Below are 16343 nucleotides of genomic sequence, written 5' to 3' on the forward strand. Positions count from 1 at the left end.
TATATTTCTCGACCGTTAATTACATGTAGAGTAATTATCCCACGGACGTCGTCTTTGGAATTAGGTTAACATAAACCCTGCTGCAAAACTACGCCTATAGTTAATCTGGAGAAATTAATTAAAGACCCATCTCGGATTAGGGTTCCTAAAGTTCAAACTCTAGTGTTAGAATAGTATCCAAATTCTAAACCACAAAGCTTTGATAATAAATAGGGTTGATCTACAATATACATGTATCAAATGTATTGGTGTTTAAACAGTTAGATCAAACATATCAAATATTAATTCATACAAATTAAACGGTTTAGTGCACCAGTGCATATCATATATACACCGTTTAAATTATAGAGATTGTAGGGGTGGAAGGCATGATCTTGGAATATATATATATATATATATATATATATATATATATATATATATATATGTATGTGTGTGTGTGTACTTATTTCTATATTGACTTTTAATGATAAGGTGCTTGAATGCGAGAGCTAGGTAGAGATCTCGATCTCCCACTTGCTTTGACAGCCCCACGGAATTTTCATGTAGCAATCTTACTTTTCCCCAACAAATCTCTCTGAAATGGATTGATATATGCATATATATGGATGACCTTTCTGAATTGACATGCATCAAAGTGAAACCCAATATTCGGTTTCAAAGAGAATCGGAATGTCGTGACTCGTGAGGTAGAAAATTCAGTACAATTAATGACATATATAAATACTTATATATAATACTTTTATGCAGTCAATCAATCGTATATATACAAAGGCCAAAACTTTTTTTCTTGGGGGATTAATTTTTTTTGTCAGACGTCAATAGTATAGGCTTGCTCTTATATTTGGGAAGAATGTTTGCCGCTTGTGCCAAATCGTGCCCACCTATTTAATTGTATTGGTACTGGTTGTATTCATAGTCACTCGACCTAATTAATTTTTCTCCTTGAGCAAATTTCTTTTTTTATTTTTTTATTTTTTTTGTATAAATAAAGGGAAATATCCTGAGAGTAGTACTTGACCGAAAGAAAATTAGTGAGAGGACTATTTCCTGGATTGTTGTGCCAAGTTTTCTCCGTTTTTCCGTCATTTCTACAGGAATATCTCCAACAGCTTAGCTAAATCATGTTGTTTGAACTTGGATAAATTTAACCCAAAACCACAAAAAGCTTGATCCACAGCGTCGTTATATCCCAGTTAACCTAGCTTTGTAAATGGTTGCAAGATTTCTTTACTTTCCATATGGCCAAGAGATTCGGCGTCAGCAGCCCATTGAGTTATTAATGAGCAACCATTAAGACCTGTTTAATTTGATATCACCATAATATAAAGGTGGGTTTGGTAATAATAAAGATAATATAAAGTAAAATCAAACTAAATGCGTTTTAATGAGTACCTTTTAATAAATAGTATTCAAAGTTATGAAATGAAAAAAATATTCAAAGTTGTAGGAGTAACATTTTTAAAATCGGCTAAAAGCCAAAACAATCTTCGAATTTCATGCTAAACTCATTAAAATATATCTAGTGTTGTTGGAGATGCTCGAAGTCATAAACCCGGAGAAAATTTGTAAGTAAAAAACAAGAGATAATTTACGAAAAATTTAGATGCAAATGATACATAGCAGAAGAAAGATTTTACATGCAATAAACTCGGAGGAGTAAACGAAGCGCCACAGAAGGATTACAGTGAACGCAGGGAAGCAGGTCCGTCGGCTCGTCGATCTGATGCTGTTTCCCCGGTGAAGGCTACAGGATTCCATCAGCGTATGCCGATTTTTCTCTACCAAAACACGATATCGATGAACTCCTTTGCTTCTCTCGGTTTGTGGCGATATTCGGTTAGTATTTTAGTCGTGAAAGCTCTGCTGCTTTCACTGAGAAGATGGAGCACGGGGTTTGCCTTTGATGGAGTTGAGGTGTTGGGCCACGAAGATGATGCCCATTACAAGTATGAGGCAACCAACCAGGGTACTGAAGAAGAGGGCACCTGGTTGCCTTGTCTGGACAAACCCGTACACCCCGGTATTCGTCACAACAATAAGATCAGTGAGCCCGTCGTTTGAGAAGTCCTCGGTGATCAGGGCGTGTGTAGGCGGTGCTGGAAGGACAACTGATGTTACGATACTTCCTCCAGGAGAAATCACTACAGCCTCTTGTTCTCCGGCAGCAAGGACCACCTCTTGGATATCATGAACCCGCAACGAGAATGACTTCAGTGTAGGGACCACGTTACCAGCCTCCATCATCCCTGACGGAGATGGAAGATTTGACCATATAGCACCCGTCGTCAGCTGCCACTGCCAAATGGCATCATGGCCATGCAATCCAGGGGAGTATGATGTTACCTGAGAGAAAGTACACATCTTAAGTTGCCAATTCTGCATAAGTAAACAGTACCCTGTACCTTACAAGATTATAATTGAATTTTGTGAGTGATCTCATCCCAATCCATGACGCGATCAAGATTAGAATGCATACCTCACCACGATTTGTCAAGAAGACAACATCACCATGGCTTCCCTTACGATGCCTATGGCCATCTCTTCTTGGAATGAGAATGGGAGTTGCTACCTCCAACGATGCTAAATCATGAGTTCGACCAAAGCCTCTAGAATATTCTCCATGTTGGAATAAGTTAAAAAGGGAATGATGACATATCGAAGCATTAAATAGTTGTTCTCGAACGGGTACACCAGAGGTCGCAACAGCCCAACAGGGACGGAGCACTTCCATGGATCCACTAGCAACAGTCTGCTCAGCGCCATTTCCCCCTACAGCCTGCAGAGAAGGCACAGATTCTGTCACATTTATCACCCATGCAGCCATAAACAAAATCTACACTTCAGGCCACAAGTTAATTATGCCACATTTATCCCTGCATTTCCTCCTTTTTTTTTCTTTTGTGGTTGTCCACCAATTATAATTTTTTTATCATTGTGCTTTAGATCCACAGAGCATAATTCAACAGACATTTAACTTCCAACATCCACTGAGCATTAAACTTTTAGGCTGTTCAGCCAACTAGAATTGAGATAAGAGACTAAGGGATGGTTTGGGAGTGAGGTGCTTAAAAAAAAAGCACCTATGAAAAAAAGCTGTGAGGGTTTTAAGTGTTTGGTAAACTGAAAAAAAAAAGCTTATTTTGGAAGCTGCTGTGAGAATAAGCTGAAATCAAAGGAACAAGCTGAAGCTGCTATTTGCAGCTTTGGAAAACTGGCTTTTTTTCAAAGCACACGGAGCTACAGTGCTCCTTTAATGAAAAGACCCACTATCAAACTGCTTTTTTTTTCCAAAAGCACTTTTACAAAAAAGTTTACCAAACACTCTGCTGATTTATTTCGCAGCCGCTTATTCTCATAGCAGTTTTTTTTCAAAGCACAACAATACTAAACCAGACCTAAAGGTAGAAAGTTGAGAGATGTGCACCTGGACATGATCTAGGACTCCATCGCCATTTACATCAGCATGAAGGCCACCCTCTTGAAGATGAAGCTGATAAGATCGATAAATTTTGCATTACATCGATTAAGAAATAACATAAATATTCCACAGTTGAAACAAAGTTTTTCTATGTATGTATGTCCATATATCAGATAGAAAGTAAAAATAAGAAATGAAGGACTGAGCTGAAGCAGGGTGGATCTCTCTCAAGTCTCAACATATAAAAAAAATAAAAGAACAAAGGCTGCTCTCTTTCTTTCACAAACCAAAGCATGAATGGCAATCATATCAAGTGTAATTTAACTTTGGTTATGACGCTACAAGGGAAATTGAGTGGGCTTTTCGTTTACCTTACAGAAAGTGCGACCAGATGCTAAGTGAATAACTTCTATTCCTTCTTTTTGATGAGCTACAACGACATTAGGGACCCACCAAAGCTGAGTGTGGTTTGTTATGGTAGGTATATATTGATATGGCTGCACCAGAAACATAAACAGGTCAAAAAGGAATTTCAACATACGATAAACAATCTTACATTCAAATGGTTCACAAGTCGCACCTTCTTAGATTTTGCTGAACCAGCATACTGAATAGCTTTTCCAATCAAGTTTGAAATTTTTTTTGTTGAGTCCTTTCCAGGAGGATGGTTTTCTTCTGGCTTGTGGAAAGGGAAGTTAATAGTCTTTCCAGATGTTCTCTTCACTGTTTTCCTTTTGTGCCGCCTGAAATGTGCAAGTTCCAACAAAGTATCTTCTCTTCTATCCTGGTAATGGCATGCAAATTGGCAAATCACTTACCACAAAATAATACATTCAGTTGAACAGAAGTGCAATTAACGGAGTAAAAGACAGTCCTTTTAACATACCCAATGATGTGGCATAACTCCAAGGATAGATTCTCTGAATTCCCTACATTCATACTACAATGTAACATGTATCAGGGGGCTTATCTCAAAAGAATCTATCATAAATGAAGTCCAAACAAGCATGAATCATAAGCAATTTAGAGCAACAAGATGAAAACTAGTAACAACTTTATCAGGTAAAGAAAATGCGTACTGAAAGAGAGAGATTTCCATAAGCTTCTTCAGGGACCATTTTTCAAGTCGAAACTCAAATATTTCATATGTTTGACCAAAACAAAACTCCAAAGAATAAGAGTTTCACAACATTATACAAAGTACAATGAAAAATTGATTAACATATACACTGGGTAACTGTAACAGATAACCATGCAGTTTTGTAAATGGTAGAATAACATACCTCTCCTGGACGATGACTATTCATAGCCTGAACATCAAGCTTGTAGTTATGCTGTGGAATTAACCGTGAAGCATCTGAAGAATTCTCTTCAATATTCTAAACAACCAAATGACTGAATCAGCTATTCGAGAAGCAAATACTTCAATATTCTTTATCAAAAGTTGGACTCATCAATCAGATAAGAGTTAAACACCAGGTAGTAGTGTAATAGCAACATGCATCAATAAGATACTAAAAGAGAAAAACTCTAGCTTGTACACCTGCTATAAATTTTTTGGATATATTACACCAGAAAATTAATGTCTTTCTAGTTTCTAAGTATAGTATGAACTATAAAGCATAGAAGTGCTAAAGTAAAAAGCATATGTACAAAAAATACGAAGATCACCTCATTCTTTCTAGTCCATCTAATAGTTCCAGAGTTACCAGCAAATGCATAAAATGCAAAATGGCGCAAATCCACAGTTCCTGAACTCTCAGAAGCCTGCACAAGATAGATAGAAAAAAAACCATCAAAACACTACACTACCAAGAACAAAAAAAAGTAAATAGCTGTCATGACTGGTTTCATATAGTTTTGTTGACTCAGAAGCTCAAACATTAGCAATATCATACTTTAAACCAAGAAATGAGAATGCTTTAAATGCAAAAATCTGAAGATCAAGTTATCCACCCTAATTAAAAAAAGCAAGAGTTTTTCATGCATAAACCAAAAAAATGCTTTTACCTCCTTTTCAGTTAGATTTCTTCTATGCTGCTCAGCACTTCTATCCGCCATCCCAATTTCTTCAAAAGGATCCATGGAAATCTAAAAAATGATAGGAAATCACTTTTAAGAGCACCGTAGACTGATTAAAAATGTGAGTCTTCAGTTTAAACATTACAACAGCAATAACAGGTCAAATGTAGAAGTATGGTTTCAATCAAGTACTCCACAGAAAAGAATTTAAGATGACAAGAACGGACAATAAATAGAAACTTGTGAAATACCAGGAGCAGTGAAGCAACGAATATAGAAAAAAAAAAGCTATAACAAAAGCAAGTCCAATTTGAACCTTTATAATCGATATTCATCTTGACGGAAAAGTGCAAAGAAGATTAAGGTCAGCATTTCTTTATCAACATCCTCAAAGTTTGTAAAGACATCTAATTAAGGGATGCTAAAGCTAGTAGAGAATGCTTCTGCCATCACACTAGATGAATTGTTTAGAAGTTATGAATGAAAACCGTGGGCTTTAAAGTTCGCAAACAATCTTGGCAGTAGGATATATACTTGTAACCACACATGCTTTCTCCATAACGAATACTCGAAAGAAAAGTTGATTCCAGAATAAATGGAAACAAATTAGAACTGAATAATATAACAAGAAACGTACATGAGGCTGCATTTCCATTCTTCCACCAACAATCACCAATCCTGTATCCCCATGCTTCAAGGTGTAGTTAGTTATTGAGATGGCAATCTCCCTATGGTGGGCGTTATGTGGAAAATCCTCCTGTAAAATTCCAACTAGAATAAGACTATGGAATCGGATAACACCGACCAAGTCACCATTAGATATGAACAAAATTCCAAACTTTCCACAAACCTGTAAATTGACGTCCCACAGCCTTTTGAGGTTGGAATCAAAGCACACAACAGACCAACCCGACGTAACAACCACCAAAACTTGCCTGGGTCTTTGCCCCGGCCGAAGCTTGTCAATAACCCCGGTAGCCATTGCCACAGGCTGTCTGCCGGAGGAGATGCGGATTTTGTCAGGCAAAAGGCTGACCTCCGCAAGCACGCGCGCGTTGCTGAATCCTTCGTCTACACGCCTACTATGAGGCTCCAAAACCTAACAATAACAAAAATTACCAATAACACTAAACCCTCAGCATACCTAACAAGTAAGTAACAATGAAAATGAAGAGAGAGAGAGAGAGAGAGAGAGAGAGAGAGAGAGAGAGACCTGGATTTTGGCATCGTGGGTGGCGACGAGGACTTCCTTCTTGCCGTCTCCGTTGAGATCGGCCACGATCGGCGGAGGAAGGCGGTCGCCTTCGAACTTGATTGGGTAGTCGTCGGAGAGGTGCATCCACGCCTCTCTGAAGGAGAAATCACCCTCGTGCTGAAATTTCAAAATCAAAATCCAATCAGAAACAATTCAAACCGAGTTCAATTAAATAGAAATGCATAAATTCGATTGTCGTTAGAGTTTCTGTAGGGCTTTTGAGGGGACCTGAAGAGAGAAGAAGATGGCGAAGGCGGAGAGCATGAGAATGGCCAAATCTCGCTTCCTCATGGTGAAGTCTCCGCCGCCGAGAATCCAATTTCGCGGAGGACGGAGTGTTGAGCTGCAGCGGCGAGTGGAGCCTTGGAGAATCTGCGACTGTGGCCGTTACTTTCGGGTAGATTTTACCCCCGGTACTCCAGAAGACGGCGTCTGACTTCCGGAACTTCCTTTTGCTTTGGCCTTTTGCCACGTTTTTTGATGCGATAGCGTGCTGCGACGTCATTATTTCATACAAATTAATGAAAATTATTTGAAAACTTTTAAGATTTATTGATAAGAATAAAATAAAAAGTAAATGAATAGTATCAAGATTAACTTTTTAATGTAAAAATATGTTTTTTAATTAAAGTAAACAGTAGCGAGCGCTTTTTGTTAAATTTCTCATAATTTAATTTGTTTTTCCTTTTTGTTAGAATATTTTTGTGTGTGAAAAACCATTTTTTACCTTTGAGATTGCTGTTGTTTCTTTTCAAAACTGTTTTTGCTGTGGACAATAAATAGTTATACAAAACAGTAGTTAAATGTTTAGTTAAAAATAAGTATTGTCAATGAAAGTTTCATTGAAGGTTATTACTCACCTGCCGCCTATAAAAAAACGTTTTTTTTTTTAAAAGCAAGGTTGGGGCTGTTTCTGTTTTAGACCCATGATTTTGAAAACAAATTTTTTTTTTCTTTTACGAAACACAATTTTAACTCCAACTTTTTAAAGAAGTTTGAAAAAAAAAAAAACTTTTTTAGCAACCCCAAACTAATCTTGTCTCACGCCTTAAATTGCAGTCAATCATTTGTTTTACTTATATTTGCACATTGTAATTAAGCAAGTGAACAGCTTTCTTCTTTTTCAGGAGTAACATCCTTTAGTCGGCCTATCTGGATTACTTTTTTTCTCAATCGGCCTATGTGGATTACTTTTTTTCTCAGTCGTTAAACGTTATATTTATCGGCTAACTGTTAGCCTAGTAATATTTTTCTCCACTTTTGCATTCAAAGCTCCAAGTTCATTTCCTATCCAATACTCAGAATTTAATACATGTTGGTGGTTTTGATATTTAGGAGAAATTTTTAATTGTGACGGAAACATAAATGGTACATCACGTGTTATAATAGCAGTGGTGAGAAATTTTATTTTTTAAGTTATTAACTTTTTAGCACACATATCACACTACACTGAAAAATCTCTCGATATTTAGAAGGATTGATATTAGTAATCTCGAGAGGAGAAAACTAAGGCAACAAACCGTACAAAAGAGCAAGAAGGCAACTTTTTTTTTTAGGAGCAAGAAGAAGGCAACTTTAGAAAATAAAAAGATTTGAAGCTTGGCCAGTAAAAAGATTAGCCTTTCTTTTTCACATTTCACTGCATACATTCATATACATAATTCCCAACTCTTGTGCACTCTTCATAAACTGTGACATCCACAACAAAGTCGGAGTCCGGCCGTTTAGTGCTGTCCACCGGACAAAGGAAAGTACAGAAACATTTGATTTCTAGCTACTTTCTATACACATTTAGAAGGAGAAGCGTCGGCGTGTAGCTTGGTTAGACATTCGTCTGGTTGCAGTGACCGGTACAGAATGAAGTTTTATGATTTTATCAAATCATTTTCAGTAGGTTATCTCAACATCTTATGCTTCCGCTTGGTCTCTAGATATGAAGCAAGTTGTGCGTTCTTCCTTTTGGCCAGCTCCAACTCCTTCTCTAGGTTTTCAACCTATTTCGTTCCAGAAACAAAAAGCAAAGCTCGGTATCACATTATTCAACAAACTTGAGCACTAAGTCATTCAGCCTGCCAACTTGAATTAATGACGTAATGAATCAACGATGTGATGTTGAACTTCATACATACCGTCTTCTTCATCTCAGACTCCTTCTGCATCTGAGCATCACACCTGTAGCAAAAGGGTTTTGTTGGGTTCAAGAGAAGAAACAAATAGAGCGACTCAATTATATAGCATGTAAATATCTTGGTGCCACATTCCCAACTAATTATGCCTGGTACTTGAATGCAAATTTAGAACGATACCTCATGAAAAGTTGTATATTCTCTTCGCATATCTGATCAACTGTCATGGGCTCTATATCGTCCGCAGACCCCACTACCTCATTCGACATCTGCATTGGCATTCAACAATGTAAGAATAGTTTATTCTGTACTCAGAGCAAAACAAAATTAGAAACAAGACAATGCCACTGAAATATAGAGAACCCAGAGGGGTTTATCAGGGTCTGTTGTGGTCCACTGCCCTAGAAATCGTAGTATGCATCATCGTTCTTTTATAAGGTTTATGAACATGAATGTGGTGAACCTGCTGAGCACATGATATGTCCTAAACCTCCAAGTGGCCATGCCCTTATATTTATTTTTTAAGCATTTCAACTTTCAACTGATTATTTGGTTGAACATCAACAGTGTTTGTTCTTGTTTAACTACTGGCAAGTAAGTTTTCTAAGAGTGAAACTAGCTCCTCTGCAATGTAATACATAACGATGTTTGATAGTCATAGATAATATGAACACTACAAACATTTGAGACCCAAGGCTAGAGACCGTGCTACCAGAAAACTCTTGAATATCCTTGGTACGAAGTTTAACCAAGAATGTTCCTAACCATTGCGTGCTAGCTGTCAACCGTACTAAATAGATTGAAATAACGAATGGTAAGAAGCAAACAAGAAATTAATACTCTGTCTCACTTACAGTTGGCGAATCGTTTTCAAAACCAGTTTGGTGGCCACTTCCATGCTGCCCATTGCTCGTATCTTGTACAATATTAGCAGGAAGGTCATCCATAGTTTGGTCAAGATTCATCGAATTTGACGCAAGTCTAGCAGAAGATTTATACGTCGGGTCCTTTGGCAGGTTGCGAGTAAAACCAATAGGTTGATATCCCACAAAGTGACATTTGCTTTTCCTGTCTTGTCCAGAACAATTCAACAAATCAGAACAGTGAAAATACATGATTCTGTGTCAGGAAAGCACATCAATGTAAAGAAAGCCAATACGTGTGTGTGCGAGAGAGAGAGAGATCAAAGGATGTATGGCATACACATACTTTACAAAGGTTTAACATGGAAAATGAAGTACTACTAGATACCATACCTAATGTTCCACTCATTCTATAAATGCTAAGGGGAAAATGACCAGAATCCAAAAGAGAGACCAAAAGTTTTCTTCTATGCTGCACCCATTTTATGAACAGATATGGACCTTCCATGGCATCAAGTTCCAACTCATGGAGTGGAAGCTTCTTTCCTGAGACCGGTTTATAATGGATAGACGTCTGCAAAATATATTCTGTGTGTGTGTATAGAATTTAGTGCTGTTGACTTCTCTTCTATGCCTGGTCTTTCTTTTGTACACCCCCAGTGTGCCCAGGGTATTATTAAACCTTTTCCTCATTTAAAAAGAATATAATTTAACCATCAGTTTTCTTTCTTTTCTTTCAAAAGGACCAGACACCCCTCAACAATAACAATGACATCCCAACCCCTGTAAAGAAAAAGGTTGTCTGTAATTTGGAAGTTACAATAACTCACCAGAAATCATTTACCATTTGTTTCAGCCTATTTTCAAGCCGGGTAAACAATGAAGATCTCTCAAAATCCTGCTTATCATGTGCGGGCTCTATAAAATTTGCTTCAAAAATTCCTGGTGATATGTACATTAAAGCATATTAATAAACGAATGTCCAGAACATATCTAGAACATATCTACAATGAAAATAAACGAATATGTCCAGAACATATCTACAATGAGAAATACAGAGTTAAGGAATCGTACCAACAACACCATTCCCCTTTGAAGAGCCATCAGCTGTGACTTTCCAGAAGGGCTGCAACAACGTGAAAAAAAGTCACTGCATCAGTGATAACTGGAATGTCACTGATCACAATTACACAATAGCCATCCTTATCATGTAGCTCACTTGAAATTGCATTAATTTTCATTATAGATTCAGCTAAAGAGGTCGCACTTGGTGCGATGGCAAGTGCCTTCGCCCATGAGCGGTAGGTCTCGGGTTCGAGACTTGGGAGCAGCCTCTCCATAAATGGGGGTAAGGCTAGCCGACATTCACCTCTCCCAGACCCTGCGTAAAGCGGGAGCCTTGTGCACTGGGTACGACCTTTTTTTTTTTATAGATTCAGCTAAAGAGTAAGAAAAGCAACAAATAGCCAAATTTCACAGCGCTGTGTGACTGAAAGTCAATTCCGTATATTGTACTTCCATGAATTACATCCATTTTATTGATCATCTAGCCCAACTTACAACTTCAAAACATAGTATACTATATGATTCACGATATACTAATTTGCAGTTAGCAACATAAGTTTCAAAAAGATAGAAACTGCACTTCAGCGTACTCAAAACATACCCTGATGAGGCGATTCTTGTGGTACACATTGAATCCACTAACTGCAAGTGCAGGTGCCTCTTTAATGAATCCAATGGTTGTTTCCACTGTAACCTTAAGCAGGAAACCAGGCATTTGAATTATTTTTCATTTCAGAACTACAAAACTTCCATAGCTCAAGAATGTTGCAGAGAAAAATGAAAGATAACTTACCTCTTTCAATATAGCCAGCTGAGGCTTGTACGGTACAACGTCTACATATTTCAAGTCATCTTTAATATCATATTGCTGTACAGGTTTTCCCCTTAGTATAATCTTGAAGTCTGTAAATCTTCTGAGGTACAGAATGGAAGCATAAGCCTGATCATAAGAATATGACTGAATAAGAATCGCCATAGTAAAACAACTGTTGCTGAAAAATAGAATCATCATGGTAAAAAACAAATGTTGCTGGAAAAAAAAAACAAACGTAAAATTTAGATAAGTTACCCTCAATGAAAAGCGGATACGGTAAGATATATGTGATTGTATATCGTTGATTTTCCTTTGTGCTACAACCGAAGTTACACGGGTAGCTTCTTCTCTCAACCGTATATCCTACATCAAACATAAAAAAGAACCACAAATACTAACAAAATCAGGATCCTCTCTAATGTATTCATTGGTGCACATGCAACAACATTGACTAAAATGAAAAACAATAAATCCTTCAAATCCATGTCAGGGATTTTATATCAATGGATATGCTTACTCCCGCCAACCTTTAAAAGTAACTAAGGGCGCATGGAATACAATGTTAACATTAATATACTAAAAGTGTAAAATACAAACCAACATATCACTTTTTTAAATCAAAACAATATGATATACCAACAAACAGTTGGCAAGTTTTGCCGGCTTAATGTGATAAAAAACCATGTGCACTGCTGTTTAAGAACGTGGTTTGATAGTGCACAACAGCAAGTAATAAACTAAATATACAGGAAACTAATGACAACTTATTACTTATTATACAATATCATAGAGAAGAATTTTTGTTCATCATTATTTAGAAAAAGTTAAGACTCATCTTCATAAATGATGAAAGGGGAGCACTATAGCCAATTAGTGGTTATTAGGGCAGAGTTCAGCTGAGTTGACTTAAGAAGCTGATTTGGGACACTAAAGCATGGCTGTGTCTCATACTTGTAGATGCAAACATTTAGCATATCACATAAAAGAGGACAGCTGAAAATATGTGCCTAAAACATGGACTTAAGAGAGATTTTATAATTTACGTACAGCCTAATAAGTTTGACATACCTCATCATCATCATCGAAACTCAGCTCATATATTCCTTCATCATTTAGCCACAAATTGTATATAAGTATTCTTGTTCCATGCGATCCGATTTCCTCAAACTGCAAAATATAATTATTCAAAAAAGCTAGTTAGGGAACAAAGTATGCGGACACCAACAACAACAACAAAGCCTTTTCCCACTAAGCGGGGTCGGCTATATGAATCCTAGAACGCCATTGCGCTCGGTTCTGTCAACAGAGTGTGCGGACACCAACCTGAAAAATAGAAAGTAGTGGCATTTCATGGCTTTTAGTCTTAGATTATTGTAAATTAGGTACAAAAATGGCAGCCTGGTTGTGGTTGTACAAATGCCAGAGCAAAAGGCATCATGGCGTGTTGAATAGAATTAATCCACATATTAATCTTAAGATTTTAAAACGCAGTCCTCAACAAACATCAAAGTAAGGGAAAAGTGAGCATAAATTTTTGCCCACAATACACCACAATGGGATTGCTTGTATCCACATACCACTATACAATCTTTGTTCTAATATCTAAAGGAAACATGATGACTGAAAGCTATGGGAGAGAGCCAATTATGCATGAAAGACATAATAAAATATATCTAAACAACAATAGAGGTTGTCTTTTTGAACAATCTTTCCTTTACTTGTATAGACTGGTAGAGAATGTGATTCTTCTTTCTTTTTTAACATGAAATTTAAATCATATATTACAGATTTTTCAATCTCCTACATAATAGTCTGCAACATATCCACAAAACCCCTTCCAACTACGTGACTACTATCTAAAAACAGATGCCACCAATTTACAACTACTGTTTCAACTGAAATAACTTTATGTTACTGAACTTATTGCTGGTGATGATACCACAAGATTACAGGATTTTACTTCTATACAACAATGGAAGTATTCAAAAAATAAAAAACTACTGTATAATATTTCTGTAAGAAGAACCATCCAAAACACCTGTCGCATGAGATCGTCCTTTGATGCAAAGGGAGACCATTCTAAGATTGTTTTCAAATTAGAAGTCCAGTCATCCTGTGAGCCATAAATTATTGGTTCCACCCAATTTCCAGAGATGTCATAATCAACCTACAATTGAAATCAAAACAAAGTGTGAAATGTGAGTCACTTGCAAACTCTCAAGGAGGAAAAGAGAAGCTTAATGTTAAAGAGCCAAACAGTACCATTGGAACAATAACGTCATCCTGCCCAGTTCTCCGTAGGAATGTGTAAGATAAAAGACCAACACTCTGGGTAGCTTTTCTAAAAGACAGGTATTAGGGCAGAGTAAGTCATAAACATTGAATTGATTTATGTCAAGGATAAAATATTCAAGGAAAACAGAGGAACTAAGAATACTAGTCCAAGTGAAATAACATAGCCACATATACCAATCAATGAACATTTTCGGAAAAAAAATGGAAGCCCAAGCTAGAGACATTCACAACCATCAGGTTTAAATCACAGCTTCAAGATGTAATCTTTAGTTTCAGTAGGCTGGATGTGTTAATATGGTTGCAAATGTTTGTGGCTGTAGTGGAAAAAGAAAGGTGGTACAGAGGTGGGGAGTTGATTGACTAAACTAGTTTGAAGAGGAAAATAAACTAAAATGCAAAAATAAATAAAACATACCCTGCACGAATTGCACGACTGAAAACAATTACATCAGCACCTAGCCGCATAGTGCTTGTCTTGAATCCATTACCATCTGAAAAGGTACACACTTGTCAGATGTCAAGATGAACAAAAACAAGCAAAGATCTAGGATTTCACTGACACAGAAAACTACAAAACTCAGCATGTATCATACAGTGAGCTTCAAGTGCTGACATACAAAAATTTCAATGAGCATTCAACCGCTCAATATATACACTGAGCCACAACAAATGAAATAACTATAACCCTGAATTGACATAAAATGCCATGCTAAATCATGTTTTACACATGAAAACTTTTTCTTTAGCAGAAGAAAAACAAATTCTTAAAACCATCCATAAGCAACTCGTTGAACAAAAATTCAACAAGAAGATGACATGTTTGAAAATAAACATACAGACCCGCATTATTATGCAAATGATATACCAACGAATTAAGCCAACAGAAAATAAAACAAGAAGATGGTTATAATTACATTGCCCAATGGTCGTGTTTGCCTTCTTTGTAGAATACCCCAAGCTCATGCATTTGCGCATACCTTCGGGATCCATTCCACCGCCATCATCTGCACAGAAAGCATCACAACCATTTCCAATTTTTATTTTCTTTTCATGAAATCACATATCATTCCAAAAAATAGTGATTGCTAAACACACTGAAACCACACCTTGGAAAAGTAAGGCTGGAGAGTTATCTTTCACAATGTCGATTTTATCGACACTCACGAAAGTTGCACCATTTTGTACCTGAATTAATGTAGAAAAAGTAAACAAATTAAACATAAATTCAGTGTAATTTTCTTCATTTTTTGGTGCACTCATATTCTGAAATTTACCTCATCAACAGCATTATCCAAGAGCTCAGCAATGGCTGCAAAACGTATAAAATTAAATGAGAGAATTTTGAAAATCAGGAAGAAAAAAAAAACCCTAACTCCCAAAACATGCAAAGAGCTTTTACCGCCAAAAGCCCATTTGTGCGAAGTAGCATTGGAGTGAAGAAACTTGGGATGGACTCGGGCGTGCTCAAGCTGCCCCTGTGCAATGGAGGCCCTGCTGGTGGGACCCACTGCATAATCGCCGGCTCGCCAGAAACTACGAGATTCTAGGGTTTGATTGTTGGGGATCGCGGGCTGTTGCGGAGGTTGGGATGTCGTCTGCGGCGGTGCTTTGTTTGTCTGATTTTGTGGTCCGGCGCCGGCGCCGTTCTCGTCGTCGCTGTCGAGCTCCACCACGGTAGTGGCGTCCTTCTCCCTTTTAGGCGCCATTCCGAAGACTCGCTCTCAGTCTGTTTCACTCCCGTTGTTTCGGCCTGCAAATTTTTGTCTGCCGTTGAAAGGGACAATACTGAAGACTTTCTCGTACAAAGAGAGAGAACCCTAATCATTTTAAGCGAGATTTAACGAAAAACCTATTTTAACAAAAAAATCATATTTTTATATTAAAATATCAAATTTGATACTATTTACTTTACCCTTTATTTTGTACTTATCATTAAAACTCAAAGCTTTCAAATCATTTTCATTAGTTTTTCTTAATTTTAAAAGAGTTTTAACAAAATATTCCCGTTTACTTTCCCTTAATTTTTATTATTAAACGGTCATTTGATAACCATTTTGTTTTAACTAAAAACTAAAAAATGGAAAACCAAACTTTGAAAAATTATAAAAATAAAGTCTAGCTTTTCAATTCAGTTAGAAAATTAAAAATGTTGTGAAATCGACGATATGTGTGCAATGAAAATAAAGTAAATAAAATTTAATATTTATGAGGTTTATTAAGTATGCCTACACCCTTATGATAATAGCAGTAATCTCTCACATCATCAAACTGAATTACATAGGTAATGGAAACAATAGAAGAATTCAAACGATTGAGAGCAGTTATGGCTCTTTATAGTGTATCTTCTTCTTTCTTTTGCTTGTGTTGTGTAACATTTTTGAGCTATTATTGACCATTATATAGGAATTCTAAGATACGCTAATTAGGAGGATTGGATAGAAATTCTTGAATTGTGTGTCTCTCCACCGAGTCATTTTCTTTG

General features: G+C 36.9%; 2 protein-coding genes across 2 annotated transcripts; both read right to left on the reverse strand.

Moving 5' to 3' along the window:
- Positions 1–1458: 1458 nt before the first annotated feature.
- On the reverse strand, positions 1459–7157 carry LOC126591264 (uncharacterized). Its single transcript, XM_050256888.1, has 13 exons — positions 6927–7157; positions 6657–6815; positions 6294–6542; positions 6081–6200; positions 5432–5512; positions 5093–5188; positions 4705–4800; positions 4308–4361; positions 4002–4205; positions 3793–3918; positions 3428–3493; positions 2480–2779; positions 1459–2346 (listed from the first exon to the last, which is right to left on the reverse strand). Exons 1-13 carry the CDS (start codon positions 6987–6989, stop codon positions 1873–1875), a joined length of 2088 nt encoding a protein of 695 aa, XP_050112845.1. The 5' UTR covers positions 6990–7157; the 3' UTR covers positions 1459–1872.
- A 1140-nt stretch (positions 7158–8297) lies between these two features.
- Positions 8298–15687, reverse strand: LOC126591268 (protein MICRORCHIDIA 2-like). Its single transcript, XM_050256902.1, has 17 exons — positions 15261–15687; positions 15136–15170; positions 14968–15046; positions 14776–14865; positions 14277–14352; positions 13829–13907; positions 13605–13733; positions 12635–12733; positions 11822–11929; positions 11546–11692; positions 11354–11446; positions 10762–10813; positions 10518–10629; positions 9679–9892; positions 9005–9093; positions 8828–8870; positions 8298–8692 (listed from the first exon to the last, which is right to left on the reverse strand). The coding sequence occupies exons 1-17, from the start codon at positions 15565–15567 to the stop codon at positions 8594–8596; spliced, it is 1851 nt and encodes a 616-aa protein (XP_050112859.1). The 5' UTR covers positions 15568–15687; the 3' UTR covers positions 8298–8593.
- Between the last annotated feature and the right edge of the window lie 656 nt (positions 15688–16343).

This window comes from Malus sylvestris, chromosome 2 (genome assembly GCF_916048215.2).
Source record: "Malus sylvestris chromosome 2, drMalSylv7.2, whole genome shotgun sequence".
NCBI classification, from domain to species: domain Eukaryota; kingdom Viridiplantae; phylum Streptophyta; class Magnoliopsida; order Rosales; family Rosaceae; genus Malus; species Malus sylvestris.